The sequence below is a fragment of the Eriocheir sinensis genome, chromosome 26, assembly GCF_024679095.1.
Source record: "Eriocheir sinensis breed Jianghai 21 chromosome 26, ASM2467909v1, whole genome shotgun sequence".
In the NCBI taxonomy this organism is placed as follows: Eukaryota; Metazoa; Arthropoda; class Malacostraca; order Decapoda; family Varunidae; genus Eriocheir; species Eriocheir sinensis.
Genome location: NC_066534.1, coordinates 6,882,641 through 6,899,893, shown reverse-complemented (window position 1 = coordinate 6,899,893; position 17,253 = coordinate 6,882,641). Strand labels below are relative to the sequence as shown.

Sequence of the window (17,253 nt, the reverse complement as noted above, 5' to 3'; positions counted from 1 at the left end):
CCTCAAGTAGCTTACCTACAACCGAAGTTAGACTAATGGGCCTGTAATTACCTGGTACTTTTTTGTCTCCTTTCTTAAAAATCGGTGTCACGTTAGCCTTTTTCCAATCTGAAGGGACGATGCCTTGTCGCAAGGACATATTGAATACGGTTGTGAGGGAGGAGAGTATTTCGCTCTTTGTTTCTTTCAGCAGAGTAGGATATACTTTGTCAGGTCCAGGACTTTTATTTGTTTTAAGTGATTTGAGGGCTTTAAGGACTTCATCGGATTTTATTTCAAAGTTAGACAATGCATGCTCGGGATTTACATTAGTACTGGTGTTGGTGGTGGTGGCGGGAGGACTGTTATTATTAAACACCGAGGAAAAGTAATTGTTTAATAGGTTTGCAAAGTGTTGGCTGTCAGTCACTAGTGCAACGTCGCTGTTTGTTAAAGGTCCAATTCCACTTCTGATCGCCTTTCTGTTGTTTATAGTAATTGTTTAATAGGTTTGCAAAGTGTTGGCTGTCAGTCACTAGTGCAACGTCGCTGTTTGTTAAAGGTCCAATTCCACTTCTGATCGCCTTTCTGTTGTTTATGTAACTGAAGAAGGATTTCGGATTATTTTTACAGTTGGCTGCAATATTTTCTTCATATCTACGCTTTGCCTGACGCACTAATCTGTTTACTCGTCGCCTGGCATCATTGTAAAGTCTAATGTTTTCGGGCGTGCTTTGCTCTTTCTTTAACCTGTAAGACAATTTTCTCTCCTTGACTGAGTGTTTAATTTCGCTATTAAACCAAGGTGGACTTTTATTAGTGTTAATTCGCTTCTCGCACAAGGGGATAAATGTGTCCTGCTGAGTGAGTAAGTGATCTTTAAAGCTTAGCCAGGCGTCCTCTACATTGCCGTCATCTGATAGTTGCATATCTATTAGTTTTCGTCGGATTTCTGCGAAGTTGGCTCTTTTGAAATTGGGCACCTTTACTTTATTTTCAGTCACCGATGTTTGAGCTCTAATGTCAACGCGCACTAGTTTATGATCGCAGGAACCGAGGTGTTCTCCTACCGTGACATTACTGACTAGGTTATCTTGGGTCGCTATAACAAGGTCAATTATGTTATTTTGTCGAGTTGGTTCAGAAACCATTTCGCCCAGTCGATATGGGGGAGGTTAAAGTCTCCTAGTATCAGTGAGTCGCTGTTATTAAGTGACTGCCTTAAGACGCTGTACATTTCAAGATCGGCATCGAGTGATTGCCCCGGAGGCCTGTAAGTGACAGATATATTTAAATTGACTTTTGCAGTGTTTACTCGCACGCACAAATGTTCAACGTTACTGTTTCTTGGTGTTTTGTCAGTGGGTTGCAAGTAGCTTTTGACAAAAAGGGCGACACCACCCCCTCTACGGTTTACACGATCATTGTTGAAGAATCTGAAGCCATCTATGTTGTATTCGGAACTTAAATCAATATTAGTGGTGTCGATAAATCTTTCGGTTATAGCAATTACGTCAAAGTTTTCTGTCAGAGCAAGACATCGCAGTTCATCAAACTTGTTTCTTAGGCTACGCGCATTGAAACTAAGGACTCTTAGGTTATCTTGAAGCTTGGTAATAGAGGTGGTGGTACTGGAGGGTTCAATGTTACGAGTCTGTTGCGGTGTATGGTGTCTATTTACACGGGCGGGATGGAAGGACGTGGCTGAGAGTCGTTTTTTGTTGTTCGGGCGTTACGTACGTCGTTGTTGAGGAGCCTTCCGAATCTGGCTGCCCCGATGGGGGACAGGTGTATGCCGTCCCTTTGGAAAAGTTTACTCTGGCCGTAGAAATCGTTCCAGGCGTTAAAGAACTCGACGTCAAGCTCTCCGCAGAGAGTCTGCAGGCGGTTGTTGAGGCTGAAGGCCTTACTGTAGAAGTCGCTAGAGAGAGAGAGAGAGAGAGAGAGAGAGAGAGAGAGAGAGAGAGAGAGAGAGAGAGAGAGAGAGAGAGAGAGAGAGAGAAAGAGAGAGAGAGAGAGAGAGAGAGAGAGAGAGAGAGAGAGAGAGAGAGAGAGAGAGAGAGAGAGAGAGAGAGAGAGAGAGAGAGAGAGAGAGAGAGAGAGAGAGAGAGAGAGAGAGAGAGAGAGAGAGAGAGAGAGAGAGAGAGAGAGAGAGATTTACATAGATTTACATAGAAAATCAGACCACACAGACCCCATGGTCCAGACTTGGTGGTCTGTCCTTAAACCTAAGTGATTTTACATTAATCAGAAGACTCCAAAACGTTGCATTTCTACTCTAGTTGATATTAAGTTGAAGGAAGTGACGGTCGAGCTTATTTTTGAAGGAGTCAATCGTGTTACACTGGACCACTGATGATGGGAGCTTATTCCATTCTCGCACTGCAACGTTGGTGAAGAAAAATTTGGTGCAGTCTGAATTTACTTGTCTACATCTGAGAGAGAGAGAGAGAGAGAGAGAGAGAGAGAGAGAGAGAGAGAGAGAGAGAGAGAGAGAGAGAGAGAGAGAGAGAGAGAGAGAGAGAGAGAGAGAGAGAGAGAGAGAGAGAGAAATATTAAGGATGGGGTTAGCAGCTTCAGCAAGGAGGAGGAGAAGAGGCGGGGTGGTGTCGTCATGGAGGAGAAAATGTTTTGAAAGAGTACTGTATTGGAAGATTTTGCAGCCCCCCTCCCTCCTACCCACACATACACGAACACAGTTACGCATCTCTGCAATTTTTCTTTGTGGGTGCGGGTGGGTGGGTGTACGGGCTCACGAGTCCAGTGGCGGATCCATGGAGGGGGGGTGTCCCCCCCCAAAAAAAAATGTTAACAGAATTAATAATAATAATAATAATAATAATAATTGTTATTATTATTATTATTATTATTATTATTATTATTATTATTATTATTATTATTATTATTATTATTATTATTATTATTATTATTATTATCTATAACATTAATACGCTAATCCACCAATCAACTCGACACAATCTTCCAAACACTTATCCCCTATTCTTCGACAACACTCAGCTGTCACCATCTTCAACACTAAACATCCTCGGTCTATCCTTAACTCAAAATCTTAACTGGAAACTTCACATCTCCTCTCTCACTAAATCAGCTTCCTCGAGGTTGGGCGTTCTGTATTGTCTCCGCCAGTTCTTCTCCCCCGCACAGTTGCTATCCATATACATGGGCCTTGTCCGCCCTCGTATGGAGTATGCATCTCACGTGTGGGGGGGCTCCACTCACAGCTCTCCTGGACAGAGTGGAGTGTAAGGCTCTTCGTCTCATCAGCTCACCTCCCCTTTCTGATAGTCTTCTACCTCTTAAATTCCGCCGCCATTTTGCCTCTCTTTCTATCTTCTATCGATATTTTCACGCTGACTGCTCTTCTGAACTTGCTAACTGCATGCCTCCCACCGTCCCGCGGACCCGCCGCACTCGACTTTCTACTACAGCTCATCCCTTCACTGTCCAAATCCCTTACGCACGAGTTAACCAGCATCTTCACTCTTTCATCCCTCACACTGGTAAACTCTGGAACAATCTTCCTTCATCTGTATTTCCTCCTGCCTATGACTTGAATTCTTTCAAGAGGAAGGTATCAGGACACCTCTCCTCCTGTAATTGACCCCTCTTTCAGCCACCTCTTCGTATTCTTTACAGGAGCAGCAAGTAGCGGGCTTTTTTTTTTATCATTGTTTCCTTTTTTTGTGCCCTTGTGCTGTCTCCTCTGCTGTAAAAAAGAAAATGCTAAGGGCTGAGGGTTTGTAAGTGAAATTTGAGGCACTTAAATCCATCGTAGCAACACCAAATGTTGACCTATTGCCGCGGATTTGGCCGAAGTTTATTCAGTTTGTTTGTTAAGCGATATAACCCCTATTTACCGTGAAAACTTTAATTTATTTTCCAATTTCGGGTGAGAGGGACGTTTTTGCTGAGGGGGAAGTATTGTAGAGGGCTTCACTACAAACCCAATCACGACGCGCGGAGCAGAATCCGTGCAATTCCGTGCAATTTGCACGAATGCCCGCTAGTTATCATTATTATAAAAATGCATAAATGAATGTTTATCTACTAGTTCATTTTACCATATGTTTTAAAGCTAAAAAGAAAAAAAAAAGAAAAAAGATATACTCACCCAGAACAGGTATCTACACCACAGTACACTGCTCGCCTCCACCACCTCTTCCCGCAAGCTGTTCCATGTGTTAACACTTCTATGTGGAAAATTAAACTTTTTCAAGTCACTCAAGCAGGTTCCTTTATTAAGTTTCTTTCCATGTCCTCTCAGCCCCTGCGTTCTCGCAGTAGAGAATAGATCATCTCTATTCACCTCATCAAACTTATTTACCAACTTATACAGCGTGATCAGATCTCTCTCCCTTCTTTGTTCCAGTGTCGTCAATTCCATCTCCTTCAATCTGTCTTCATACATGATATTTGAGAGTTTTGGGACCATTTTATTTGCAATTCTCTGCATCCTTTCCAGCTTTCTGATGTCCTTCTTTTTGCGAGGCGACCACACAGCTGCAGCATATTCAAGTTTTGGTCTTATCAATGTTGTTATTATTTTCTTCATCATTTCTTTGTCCATAAAATGGAATGATACCCTTATAATTTGCATCATCCTGTAGGTTTCTCCAAACAGCTTGTTTATGTGCTTTTCTGGGGATAGTGTGTCTTGCATCGTTACTCCCAAATCTTTTTCTTCTAGTACCACTAAGTTTTCTTCTCCCATCCTGTATGTTTTCCTTGGTCTTTTTTTACTTTTCCCCATTTCCATAACATGGCATTTGTTTGCATTAAATTTCATCTCCCATAACTGGTCCATCTATACACTCTGTCCAGGTCCTTTTGCAGCTCCTCACAATCTTCCTCCGTCCTCACTTTTCTTATTGACTTTGCATCATCCGCAAAAAGGCTCATATAACTTTTAATACTTTTTGGCATATCCATAGCTGGACGTTATCGCGATAAGTTATCGCGATACTTTATCGCTGATAACAAAATCGGGTTATCGGCCATCCGCTACTTATTTAAATATATATATATATCGCTATCTTCGTTACTTTTGTAACCAAACTAGCGATAATCGCTACTTTTTTCTGCCTCAGAAAAAAAACGTTGTCTCCCTACTGCGCATGCGTGGTCCGGTGTTGTATGAAAAAAACTTCGGGGTATGAAATTTCATCGGTGAAGAAATTTCATACTTAGATCAACATTTAGACACTAGATTTTTTTTTTTTTTTTTTTTTTTACCCAAAAAATCAATATATCAAAGAGAAAAATCATTTAGCTTTGCCCCCAAAATGATTATTCACTTCGTTCAAATTTAGCTTCCTCCTCTCTCCTGTGTGTGTGTGTGTACATGTGTGTGCACGCATGTGTATAGGAGATAGGAATTCCTCTTTCATCCTTTTTTTCCCCTTCCCTTCTACACTCACCTACAAGGCCAAGTGAGAGGAAGTATAACTGCATTATTGTGCTTCAGTATAAAATCCATGTGGATAACAAGGGTCCACATTTGTATATTATTGATTAGGGAGTTAAAATATGCAAAGATGTAGCATAAAAAGATGGAAAATCGGGGTTCTGGAACCATACTCCATCCAATGAACCCTCGTTATAATTGCTTCACATAACAAATTTTCAGATGGCAAACAGTTTCTCAGGAGGGTAACCCATTCATAAAGAGAGGTTTTCTTTATGAGGTTTGTCTGTCATTTATTTTGCTGAGCTGAGATTTTTTTTTTTTTTTTTTTTTTTTTTTTACTCAAAAAATCAATATATCAAAGAGAAAAATCATTTAGCTTTGCCCCCAAAATGATTATTCACTTCGTTCAAATTTAGCTTCCTCCTCTCTCCTGTGTGTGTGTGTGTACATGTGTGTGCACGCATGTGTATAGGAGATAGGAATTCCTCTTTCATCCTTTTTTTCCCCTTCCCTTCTACACTCACCTACAAGGCCAAGTGAGAGGAAGTATAACTGCATTATTGTGCTTCAGTATAAAATCCATGTGGATAACAAGGGTCCACATTTGTATATTATTGATTAGGGAGTTAAAATATGCAAAGATGTAGCATAAAAAGATGGAAAATCGGGGTTCTGGAACCATACTCCATCCAATGAACCCTCGTTATAATTGCTTCACATAACAAATTTTCAGATGGCAAACAGTTTCTCAGGAGGGTAACCCATTCATAAAGAGAGGTTTTCTTTATGAGGTTTGTCTGTCATTTATTTTGCTGAGCATTACATGACTTTAATTGTTGAGGTGCCACTGTATTCATTATGTATTTCTCTCAATATATAAGTAAAGAAATAAATTAATGTATTCCAGGAAAAACAAATTACATCTAATAACCTCCAATTAAACATTTGTGGATGTAAGGACACTACAGTTACTAAAATACATACTTTTAATCTCACTTTCATATACTCTTATACCACTAACAGTATATACAGGTTGTACACAGTTTACAGTGTATATTTACACATTCAACAATCTTCTGATCCACAACACACTACAACCATTAACTCTCTAAAGAAAGAACTTATTCTCCTTGGTATGGTGCATACATAAATTTTTAATTGAACCCTATATATATTTTTTTTTTAAATAATAAATTAAAGTTTTGTGTATTGAAAATTAAACTGGAATATTTCTGAAAGCCCTTTGACTGCTGCTTGTATGAGCTCGATGCTTCATACATGCAAACACTCTTATGCCCTATTATTGGACTGAGGTAACTAAGCATATCAAGCAGTTTTGAGTTGCTGGTCTTTTCTGTCAATGTAATGATTACAGATGATTGCTAAAGCTTGAAATTGTTGTAACTCATGGAGACCATAACTAATTTCAATACCACTGAGGTACTTTCACCATGTCATCATAATGGGTAAATGAAGAGAAAAAGTTTTGAGCTGGAAGTCCCTTTCCTGGGAATATTAAAATTCTACATAACAAAAGAAACAGATAGCTAAACACTTTAATTACAGTTATTGTAATTATTCATTTTCCTGTTTCTTTCTTGAAGGCCACCTTGCATATACAGGAAAAGGCAAACTGTATAAAAATATACCATATGACAATACCATTAATATACAATACAACCATTAATGTGAACACTGGTAAAAATAGAAATTGGTGTTTGACCTGACCAAATCATACCAAAAAATAATATGTGAATTCTATTGACCTAGTGCTGGCTGGCTGACTTTATATACAATAGCACAAGGTCAGTTATGGATGAGTGTTAAAAACTTTGTTCTGGAATCTCCTACATACTGAGATGTTAAGAGACATACAGGCAGCAGTACAAGGGTAAGACCATCAGAATGTGGACACTCATTCCTCAACCCTTTGGACACACATCTGAGCATAGGGCAACATTTGATAATTAGCATCAAATGCAAAAATTTAGCAATTCAAAGTATGTGACAATACAAATGCCATTCTGAGAGATTTGGTGCCTAGCATACATATTCCCTACACTTCCCCCAAGAAACAAGTTCACAGTGGACAAAATTTAAAGTCAAGATAACAATCACCTGGTGTCAGTTCCCAGTGAGCTTGACTCTGAGGCAACAATGTTTCTGTTATGCTTACATCTTATTCAAATACCAGTCTTAACTTGCCATGATGTCCTCTAATATCCATCAATCTGTCTACAGCTTTGGTGCCCTGTTCCCTCTGGGAACTCCCCTATATGGGAATGCCCTCTGTGGAATGTATGAAACCTTTGCCTAGACACTAAAAGCAAAAAAAATTTACCTTGGCCTCAGTGGTAACATTTCCCAGAAAGAACCTGGTGCCAGTAGCAGATACAGAAAGATAATATTATGTTATTTAGCTGTATATACCATTCTATTTTTGCCAGTAAATTATATGACAATGAAGTACCTGTGATGGTAGCTTCCTCCACCTAACATGTACATTGCTGAACACAATACCCATAACATGTGCAGGCACCAGACTTAACCTCCAACAGATCTTTATGGATTTCATTAGTCCTCATTCTAATAGCAAGGCCTTTTGATAAATTTGGCACCAATTTTTAACTACAGTAGTAAGTGTGGAAATGGGTATAAGAATTAGTAACAACCCCACTTGCATCCATCCAAATCAAGAGTACTTTATTAGTGCAGGGAACCGACTGTCACCTCTCACTGCAAACTGTTTCAGGCTTACTTTCCAGAACTGTATTAATGACACCGAGTTATAATTGTAAACCTTGGGTGTCTCAAGTTAATGGCACATTTGGGGCTTATCCTGGCTGGTCAGCTAGTTGTGGATGGCAAAATGTGGCAATTATGTTCAATTTGCCATTCATAACATACTTTCACTGCTGGAATACACCATAAAGGTACATTGAAAAAATAGGTGAAGCTTGATTGTAAGATCAAAACAGAAAAGTATAAGCACCCCTGCAATGTTTATATATAATTACGTAACCTGCTGAGATGCTCCATCAAGTTCTTGAGCAAAGTTTTATCATTCAGGGCTCATACTTATGAAGCTAACACTCCATGTTAGGCTCATCTTAAGGTGACCTTCCGCAGTGGATAATAAAAAAATAAATAAATAAATAAAAATCGACAAAATTGTAAAAATTCACGTCTTCGTACATGCCTCGGCTAGCTTGTGGCAAAATATTATGAAGAAATAACCAAAAATGACAGAGTTAAGGGTGAATCCCCCCCACCCATCCACCCTCTTCCGCTCATCACTTACGTCACTATAACACACTTGCCTGCGCCATGACGGGCTGGGGCCGACTACCATTATGGCCCCTCAAGAAAGTCTACTGGTGCTATAGACATAAATAAATAAATAAAAATATAATAAAAAAAAAAAAAAAAGCTATTTTCATACACAGGTGCATACATCATCATGTTTCTGCGTAGAAAATAGCCTAAAAGAATATTTGCATGGCATCTTGAGGCAAACTATATCTTGTTCACTTGAGCTAGATTCCTGGTGCCTAGGCAAGTTGGAAAGGTTGCAGCTGATTGGCTGCACCGCTCTCTCGCTAACATTCATGTCGGACCACATCTTGCATGCTCTAGTCAGTCTAGTGGGACATGTTTGTTTATTATATGCCATAGCTCACCTCATATACAAGATAGCCAGTTTTGGTTGACACCAGTAGACTCAGCAGTGACTGTATAATCAAGATGTATTGTAAAAACTTGACAAAACAAAAAAGAAAATGGTATTACGACTAGTTGAACTGTGAAGATGTTAAAAAAATATTTATAACATGTTATAGTTTTAATTATGCTCGCTGTTTTCAACAGTTGTTCATTGACTGCAGAAATATATTATTACGTTACATAGGAAAATCTCTCGTGAACACAATAATGTAATCAGAATGCAGATAAAGCTCCACATATTGAAAACAGTTATTTATAGCAACATGTCACTCGCCGCAACCATCACGGTGCGCGACACATGCAGGCAGAGTGAAGTGGTATTTTTTTTCAGCAGCGTAGGTCATTAGATGAGAGAGGAATTTTGAGTTGAGTTTTGTTTAAATTTTATTTTTTCCTATTATGTATCGACTTATAGATAGATTTGAAAGTAAGCGTATATTACTTCTCCATAAGCATACATTTCACATGAATATAATCAGGATCATACGTTAATAATTAAAGATGTGGCGGACGCTCCCCTTAACCCCTTCATTACCGGATTTCCGAAATGTTGTACACGCGTACAACATAACTGAAGTTTGACTGAGGAACCGATGTTGTACATGCGTACATCATCATAAGTTGAGGGTGTATGGAGCCTTACCAAAACTCGGTTTGGCATGTATAGGCAAGCCCTCATATTGTGGCCTATGGCATCCATGCAATGACTTCATGCCATCCCGTATGGCACTCTAAAGAGGCACTAATAAATGCCAACTACATCCATTTGTTTATTTGGGGTATTTTAACTTTTTTTTATGTTTCTATATACATACCTTTGTCTGTATCATATAGAATATACTATGTTGGAAGTAAAAACTGCTATTGGCACCTAAGCCATGCAGCCTTGAGCAGCGGCCTTGCCAGCCCCTCTCAATTGCCTCTCAGTACTCGTCACACTCGCATTACTGCCTGAGGCTATGTCCCCTATGGTGTCTCCTGCCTGTGATTCAGACAATGGTGTAGGAACGGAGTTTGAGGGCTCGGACAATGACGGTACACAGATATTACTGTTAGCGATAGTGATGAGGAGTACTTGCCGGAAAATGATCCTGATGTGAGCAGCAGCGAGGAGAGTGGGGTTGATGAGTGAGACATGGCTGCCAAAGCAGTGCCAGCACCTCCATTACAGCTTGCAGGTGCTGCTACAGAGTTCGTAATTTTCGAGTTGCACAGATAGAAAAATCCGGTTCGGCGGGAGGGCGTTAATGCGGGAGCGGGGGCGAGTCCCAGTGACGAAGGGGTTAAGCAATCAAAATGGCCACGCATCATCCTAAATCCCGTGGTGTTTCTCCTATGACATCATAGCGAGCCCGAGATTTGTTCCTTAGATAAAGTTGGGTGAGAGGTGGAATAAGGCCTGGGTCTTCGCTTCAGACTCGTCCTGCAGATGACAACACGGCTGGAGCAGCGGCAGTGGCTGCATTGCCCAGGGTCTTTTTGTCATGATAGGTCAGGCCGATATCTCATTTTCCTTCAAACCTCCAAAAAAAAAAAACCATGAGAAAGAATGTAAAAACAGCTAGGGAAGTCAGCAGGAACATTTCTATGGGGGGCAGAACCAATATGTATTAGGTCCTTTACGTATATACAGCAAATTTCATATTTTCCAAAATATGCAGCCCCATGTGTCCTCCTGATAAGGTTTTGAAACTATTAATTGTTATAACTTGCAAATGAGTCAAAAACTTATTGTAGCCTCATCAAACAATTTTATAATGAACGTGGTTTATTTTTCCTCAATATTTTTACCGCTGTCAGGTATTCTTACCCATAAATTTTAATATTAGAAAACTGATCTCTTGAGGTAACTTGCCTTTGCTGGCAACGGTGCTTTCTCCCACTTAAGTGAATGACTGAGATCAACACACGAGACTTCATCCCAGCTAGGATAAAGACATGTTGGTTATGATGCAACTTAAGTCAAAGACCCAATTTCCTTATAAGTATATGGGCCCATCTTTAACAATGTCTTGGATGTCTTTCCAACAAATTAGTGAAGAGCATAATATTGTATGTCATGTTCAGGCCTTATTCCCCACTACCACGATAGTCCACAAATTCAAATTTAATGCTCTGTAACTCCTAAAGTTTCAGCAGCTAGTAAACATCTAGGATTACTCAGCACTCAAATTCATCACATTTGAAAGATTAAGTTTCTTTGCCCAAAATTCTGATGTTGCATCCAAAAGGGTTACAAAAGTTGAAGGCCACACTAGTGCCATATAGTGCAGTGATACACCCCTATTAATTCTAAATATGAGTTCAGGAATTTCTTAGAGAGTGCAAACATCATCATTCATAGTAAATCACCAAAAACAATTTCAGATGCCACAACAACTTATTACAGTACATTCAAGAACCTTCAATCTGACAGTCAAAGAAAAATTTCATACACTGTGGAAGTTGTGATAAATAAAACTATGACAACTATAACCATCACCAGCAAGACTAATATTCAAAAGTAGCTGAACACTGACCTAACACAGGCTAAGCTTTTTCTAGGAAACAATTTTCAACAGTACTGAACATTTTAATTTGACTTCCATTAGAATAAAGTATGGCACCAGCCCTGCAAGTATCACTTTTCTTTTTCTTCTTTGTTTACGCAGGTACAAGCCCAAGCATAAAATATCTACGACCCTTGAGCATACTTACGTAATTTCTTTATTCTGAATGTAAACTGAAAAGCTTGGCAACTTCATTTAAGTCATCATAACTTTTGCCATCCTTGATAATCTGCAAATAGATTAGAATTTAGATATTAAAATACATTCCTTACAATGTAAATTGTTTATGCTTCCAAACTGCCACCTTTCAATCCCTATCTAGGCTATTCTATAACCTACATTTATCTCAGACCAATTTATTGCTTCATGCACAGGCATGAGGCAATTACAGGGGTAAAATAATTAAGAATACTGTATTTGAAGGCCTATAAGATGCAACCCCAATTTCAGCAGGTATTTGAAAAAGATATATGTAATAAACGGGCTTGAACCAAGAGTGTCAGGTGAAGATTTTTCACCCGACATTCGTAACCCTTCCCACTATCAGGTCATCATTAAAGTTTCACATGAATTCAGATCCTTATCAAATCTCAATACTTTACATTAAATTTTAAAACCCTTAATATTGCTGGGACCTATCAGAATTTATAGACTTCAGGGCACTGCTTTGGGATGTAAACAAACATGGCAGAAACACCAACATTATCTCATTTCTTTATCATTATTCTACATCATGCCTAGTTGTAACATTCTAGTACATTCTTAAAACATAAGAAAGTGTGAAATCTCAAACTTGAATGTGCTTCAGTGTTTGTTGAACACGTATGTAAAGTAAGAATGTTAAAAGATAAAAGATAAGCGCAAAATGGAGAAACAGGCATTTGTAAATATCCAATAATAACCTATCTTCTTAATATCTCATTAATATTATCCATATGTTGTTTGTGTTGTCAATCAAAGTTAAACAGTTTCATGAAAAAGGTCTGTGTTACCCCAATGATCCCTGTCTACTAAGGAAACGTAGCGTGTCTTGCGTGTGTTGTCAGGTTTGGTGTACAGCCGTCCACTAGTTTGTTTAGGTACAAGCATTAAGTCACTATATTTTCTTCCTGAGAGGTGTCATTTTATATGAAGTAGTGGTATGTACTACTGTTATACACTGTTACTTTAGAAAACAGTTGCCGTTGTTGCTGTAAAAGCGATTGCCACCTTGTTTACATTTACAGAGGTTTGTAATTTAAGTGCCATTGCTACACTAAAACTTCAATAGCCAGTGACCCAAAGCTGAACCTTGTTCTTATAAGATGCAGGGTGATTATCAGGGACATTTTTTTGGAAAATAGTGCGTCTTATAAGCCATCAAATACAGTACTTTGCAAACTTCAAATTAAGATTACAGTAAATCTGAGTCAGTGTCATGAAACCTGGCGTAAAAATATAAGCTAGGGTAGTTATTGGAATTGGTATCATTGCAGGCACGATATTCTCATGCACTCATTGGTCCATTCTCAACTTGCTCCAACATGTAGTAAGTTGACTTTGTGGGCCGTATTCTTAAATCTCACGAAATCGGCAACGACAACGACAGTCCCCACGCACACTAATGTTCGGGTTGTCACACTTTGCATTTTCTTAAACGCTCAGATTTGTCGGGTGGGATTTGGTAACACTGGCGGCGCGAGAAAATTTAATCGGTAACAATGTCCCTTGTTGTTTGGTCCATCTCAACGTTCTGACGATCAAAACACCGACTGCACCTGATACCCTGCGCGCTGTGTTCAAGTCAACAATGGAGGAAAGTAAGCGATATTCATCCCAAAATGAAGTTGCTCTATTTCTGGAGCTTGTAGAGACACCGAGCAGTAGTACTTGACAGAAGAATGGATTATGCAATGATAAAACAGAAAAAGGAGGCTTGGGAAACTATAGCATCACATACTCTACAATGCCACTGGCTCTCACTGAGGCCGCGGCCACACAGGGAGCGAGAAAGCTAGCGAGAGCAAGAGCGGCAAAGGGAGTTTGTGACCACACGAAAAGCAAGGCAAGGCGAGGGTTGTCATGGCAACGAGGCCCACAAACTGCTGCAAACCAGTATATAGCTTCGCACCCACCCCCTGACCCACTCCCGTCTGTGCGTTGGAGCAAACGAGGATGATGTGAAATGTTTTTATAAATAGTTCCGTGCTTCACTTATTTGGCGTTTTATGAAAAATCTGTGTACACCATCGTGTTCAGGAGGCTTTTCTCTATAAGATGGAATTGTTTATTTTAGTACTCATTTCATAGCCACTGCAAATGGTAGCTATATGTAAAATGTGTTATAAACATTACGGAATGATTATTCAACTTCAACTCATCACTATTTATTTAGTTTTAACCCCAAGAGAATAATTTTCTTTGTAAGGTCTCATATATTGTTGTACTTGTCTAGTCTTACCGGCGGAGCATAGATGATTATATTTATAGTATCACGTTGGGATCCGTGGGGGGTCCAGGAGGGCTTGCGCCCACTGGAGGGGCAGCGAAGACGATCTCTCTTCTTTGCTTGTTTTGATGAATATGAGGCACTGCTTTTTACTCAACTTGCTCTTAACACTTCGGGGAGAGTAGCAGAAGTGTTCTGAACGTCTAGTATCCTCAAAGACGTTGTGAACATGCAAATCGGACAAAATAACACGCCCCACAATATTTGTGAGAAGGGGTGACGGACCCAACAAAGTCTCCCGACAATTTGGTGCTTTGATCGGTACCACGGTCCCAGAGGTGGCATATAAGAATACACCCTTCGTGACTGTCGGAACTGTGGTAGCCACGGGCACGATGGTTGTTTAAGAATATCATTGTCGGATGTGTGGGGTCTGTGGTTACAGAAGTTTGATTTAAGAATACGGCCCTGTATTTCAACTAGAACTCTCATCAATTTTTAAGATGGCAGGGATCATATAATAAACAGGTCTGAGAGTAAAGTTTTCCTCTCAAAGGAAAATTTCCTCTCAACTTAGTTCCTCTCTCTGAAGCTCACTCACAGAATCAGGAATTTACTTGTAAGTTAGCTTTTAATCCAGTAGCTGCGGGGATCATGTTTCTTAAAGGCCCTCTAAGCGAGAAAAATGAGAAAAAATCATCACTCACGCAAACCATTTCATAATATATATCAACACATTTGTGATCAGTTTATGCATCATCTTTTTTGAGGGGTTTATATCACGGCAAAAATTTGGCCTGTTGCTGGTACACGGTAAAGCCACAAATTTAGCGCGGCGCTGCTACCGGGTTAAATCACATCGAGGTAAAAGTGCTCTGGAGGGTATTTTAGTGGCATAGAGTAAAGTTTTGACAACATAAACAGTACTACAGTGGGAATGGCAGCAGATTGAGGGCATCTATGGAGGAATTTTTGTACTCGGCGTGATGTCCTGAATAATTAGAGACTCATAGCTGGTGAAATGGTTTAGACTAGATAGAGAGGACATAAGGAGGACAGTTGAGTGCAATATGATAACATGGGTGGCAGTGCTCGGCAGGGTCAGTGGCTCACAGCCTGACAATGTGGTCTAGTTAACCCAATCAGTGCCAGAGGCAATGACGCCTGCCAACCTCCTGGTGTCAGGCAATTTATTTATTTATTTATTTATTTTTTTTTTTTGGGGGGGGGGAGCTATAGAAACAATAAATATGTGCATTTTGTGTACTTAAGTTGACATTTTCCATGACAGAATGGCTTGTGCAGTTATGAAATCTTTTAGTTTATAAAATTATTCCATTTATGACTTAAAACACTATTGAGGACACTCATATTCAAATAGCACGCGCAACATGGCTCCTACATGACGGTCACAGGTCAACTGACTCTGTCCAGGCACCGTGGCTTGGGTCAAGGGAAGGGAATGAAGGGAGGTGGGCTTGGCAGAACAAAGGCAGGCCTACAAGTCAAGCAGTTTGGGAGTGCTGGCTACATTGCTTCCTGCGCTGGAATTTTTTTAAGCTGCTGTCCTGTTGGTTTATCTAGTCATATGGACAAGAAAGAGCGCTCTGGTGGATCATAGGGGGGAGATGGAAAACAGTCTCAAGAAAGGGGGGTAATTCTTGATCGCCAGATGACATGCATCACACACGACCAAGATCGGTTGCCCATATCCACAACGTAAACAAACCAGTCGCCCTGTATTTACATCTTTTTCTTCTTCTTTTGACCTGTAATGCTTTGTATCACTACTTCATGGCACTGTTTGCAAAAGTAAGGGCTGTTGTGGCTTGTGCTGCTGTTACTCAAATTATGAACTTGTTGCTACAGTTTATTGGAAGGAAGAAGCCGTTGTGGGTACGATCATGGCTTCAAAGATGGAAGGACAGGAGTCACCGGCGTATATAGGGGGGGGGCCACTCGGCCATGGCCCCCCCCTTTGGTTCAGTTTTTTTTTTTTTTTTATCCTGTTAAAATTTGGCGATTTTTTTTTTTTTTTATTGATATTGATTATTAGTTCTCCAAGTCTTCAACATCAGTAATGTGCCCTTCAGAGCCCCCTTCTTACATTAAACTCATATTTAGGCTGATGGGGACCTATTTATAATAGCTAAATTATTTAGCTATTATAAATAGAATAGATCCCCATAGAGCCCCTACAATTTTCCGTTCTCGTTCCTGCATTACTTCTCCATACGTTTTCTATCATAAGAAAACCAGCCCATAAAACAGTGTTCTCATTACATACTACATTAGTTAATTCCGTTCTTAAACTGATAGAAGAAAATAATAATAGACTGGAGAAATGTGTTTTCCTGATCTAAAAATGAGTGAAGAGAAGAGCGAAGAGGTGGGATCCGATGACAGTTTGCTGACATCGGCTGACTTTATGAAAGCTCTAGTTTCTAGGAATGGAAGGCCTGGGAGGAGCACGAGCCAATCAGAATTCAGAGATTACCAGATTTTCATGTTCCTATTGGCTGGTCGGTTTCAGGAGCGGGCCGGAGGAGCTAAGTCAGTGTTGCCACGCTGTAGGGAAAATCCCTACGGTAGGGGATTTCAGGGCTTTGTAGGAGTAGGGGCACCCACGGTGAAAATCGCCTTTTAGAGGGGAACGAGGGAAAAATTCAGAGACAGACAGACAGACAGACGGCTGACCATTGACGCCTGTAAAGACATTGGAATCAATTATCAAAACTTCTGAAAGCTTTCCTCAACCTTTGATGTGACATCGTCTTTGGTTAAACATTATTCTTGTGCAAGGTCAAGATACTTTGCCAAATACTCAGAAAATGAAAGAAATGATGTTCTCATAGATTAGACCCAAACATCCTTCTAGAAAGTCCAGTGGCAGTATCGTGAATGTAAGTATAATTTAATAACTTTGTTCATTATATTGTAGTATATAATTCTATAGACTCTACTTTTACACACACACACACACACACACAATATATATATATATATATATATATATATATATATATATATATATATATATATATATATATATATATATATATCTATATATATATATATATATATATATATATATATATATATATACTATTTATTTTATCAACTGTCAGTCTTTCATACATTTCTAC

At 39.5% G+C, this 17,253-nt stretch overlaps 1 protein-coding gene across 2 annotated transcripts in view; it reads right to left on the bottom strand.

The window, feature by feature from the left end:
* Positions 1 to 6,379: 6,379 nt before the first annotated feature.
* The window catches only part of LOC127003725 (apoptosis-inducing factor 1, mitochondrial-like), a 64,659-nt gene continuing 53,785 nt past the window's right edge, over positions 6,380 to 17,253 (bottom strand). For both annotated transcript variants that reach the window (XM_050870684.1, XM_050870685.1), the window contains one exon: positions 6,380 to 11,908. In XM_050870684.1, the coding sequence (XP_050726641.1) occupies positions 11,837 to 11,908 (72 nt within the window). In that variant the 3' untranslated portion in view covers positions 6,380 to 11,836. The remainder of the gene's footprint in view (positions 11,909 to 17,253) is intronic.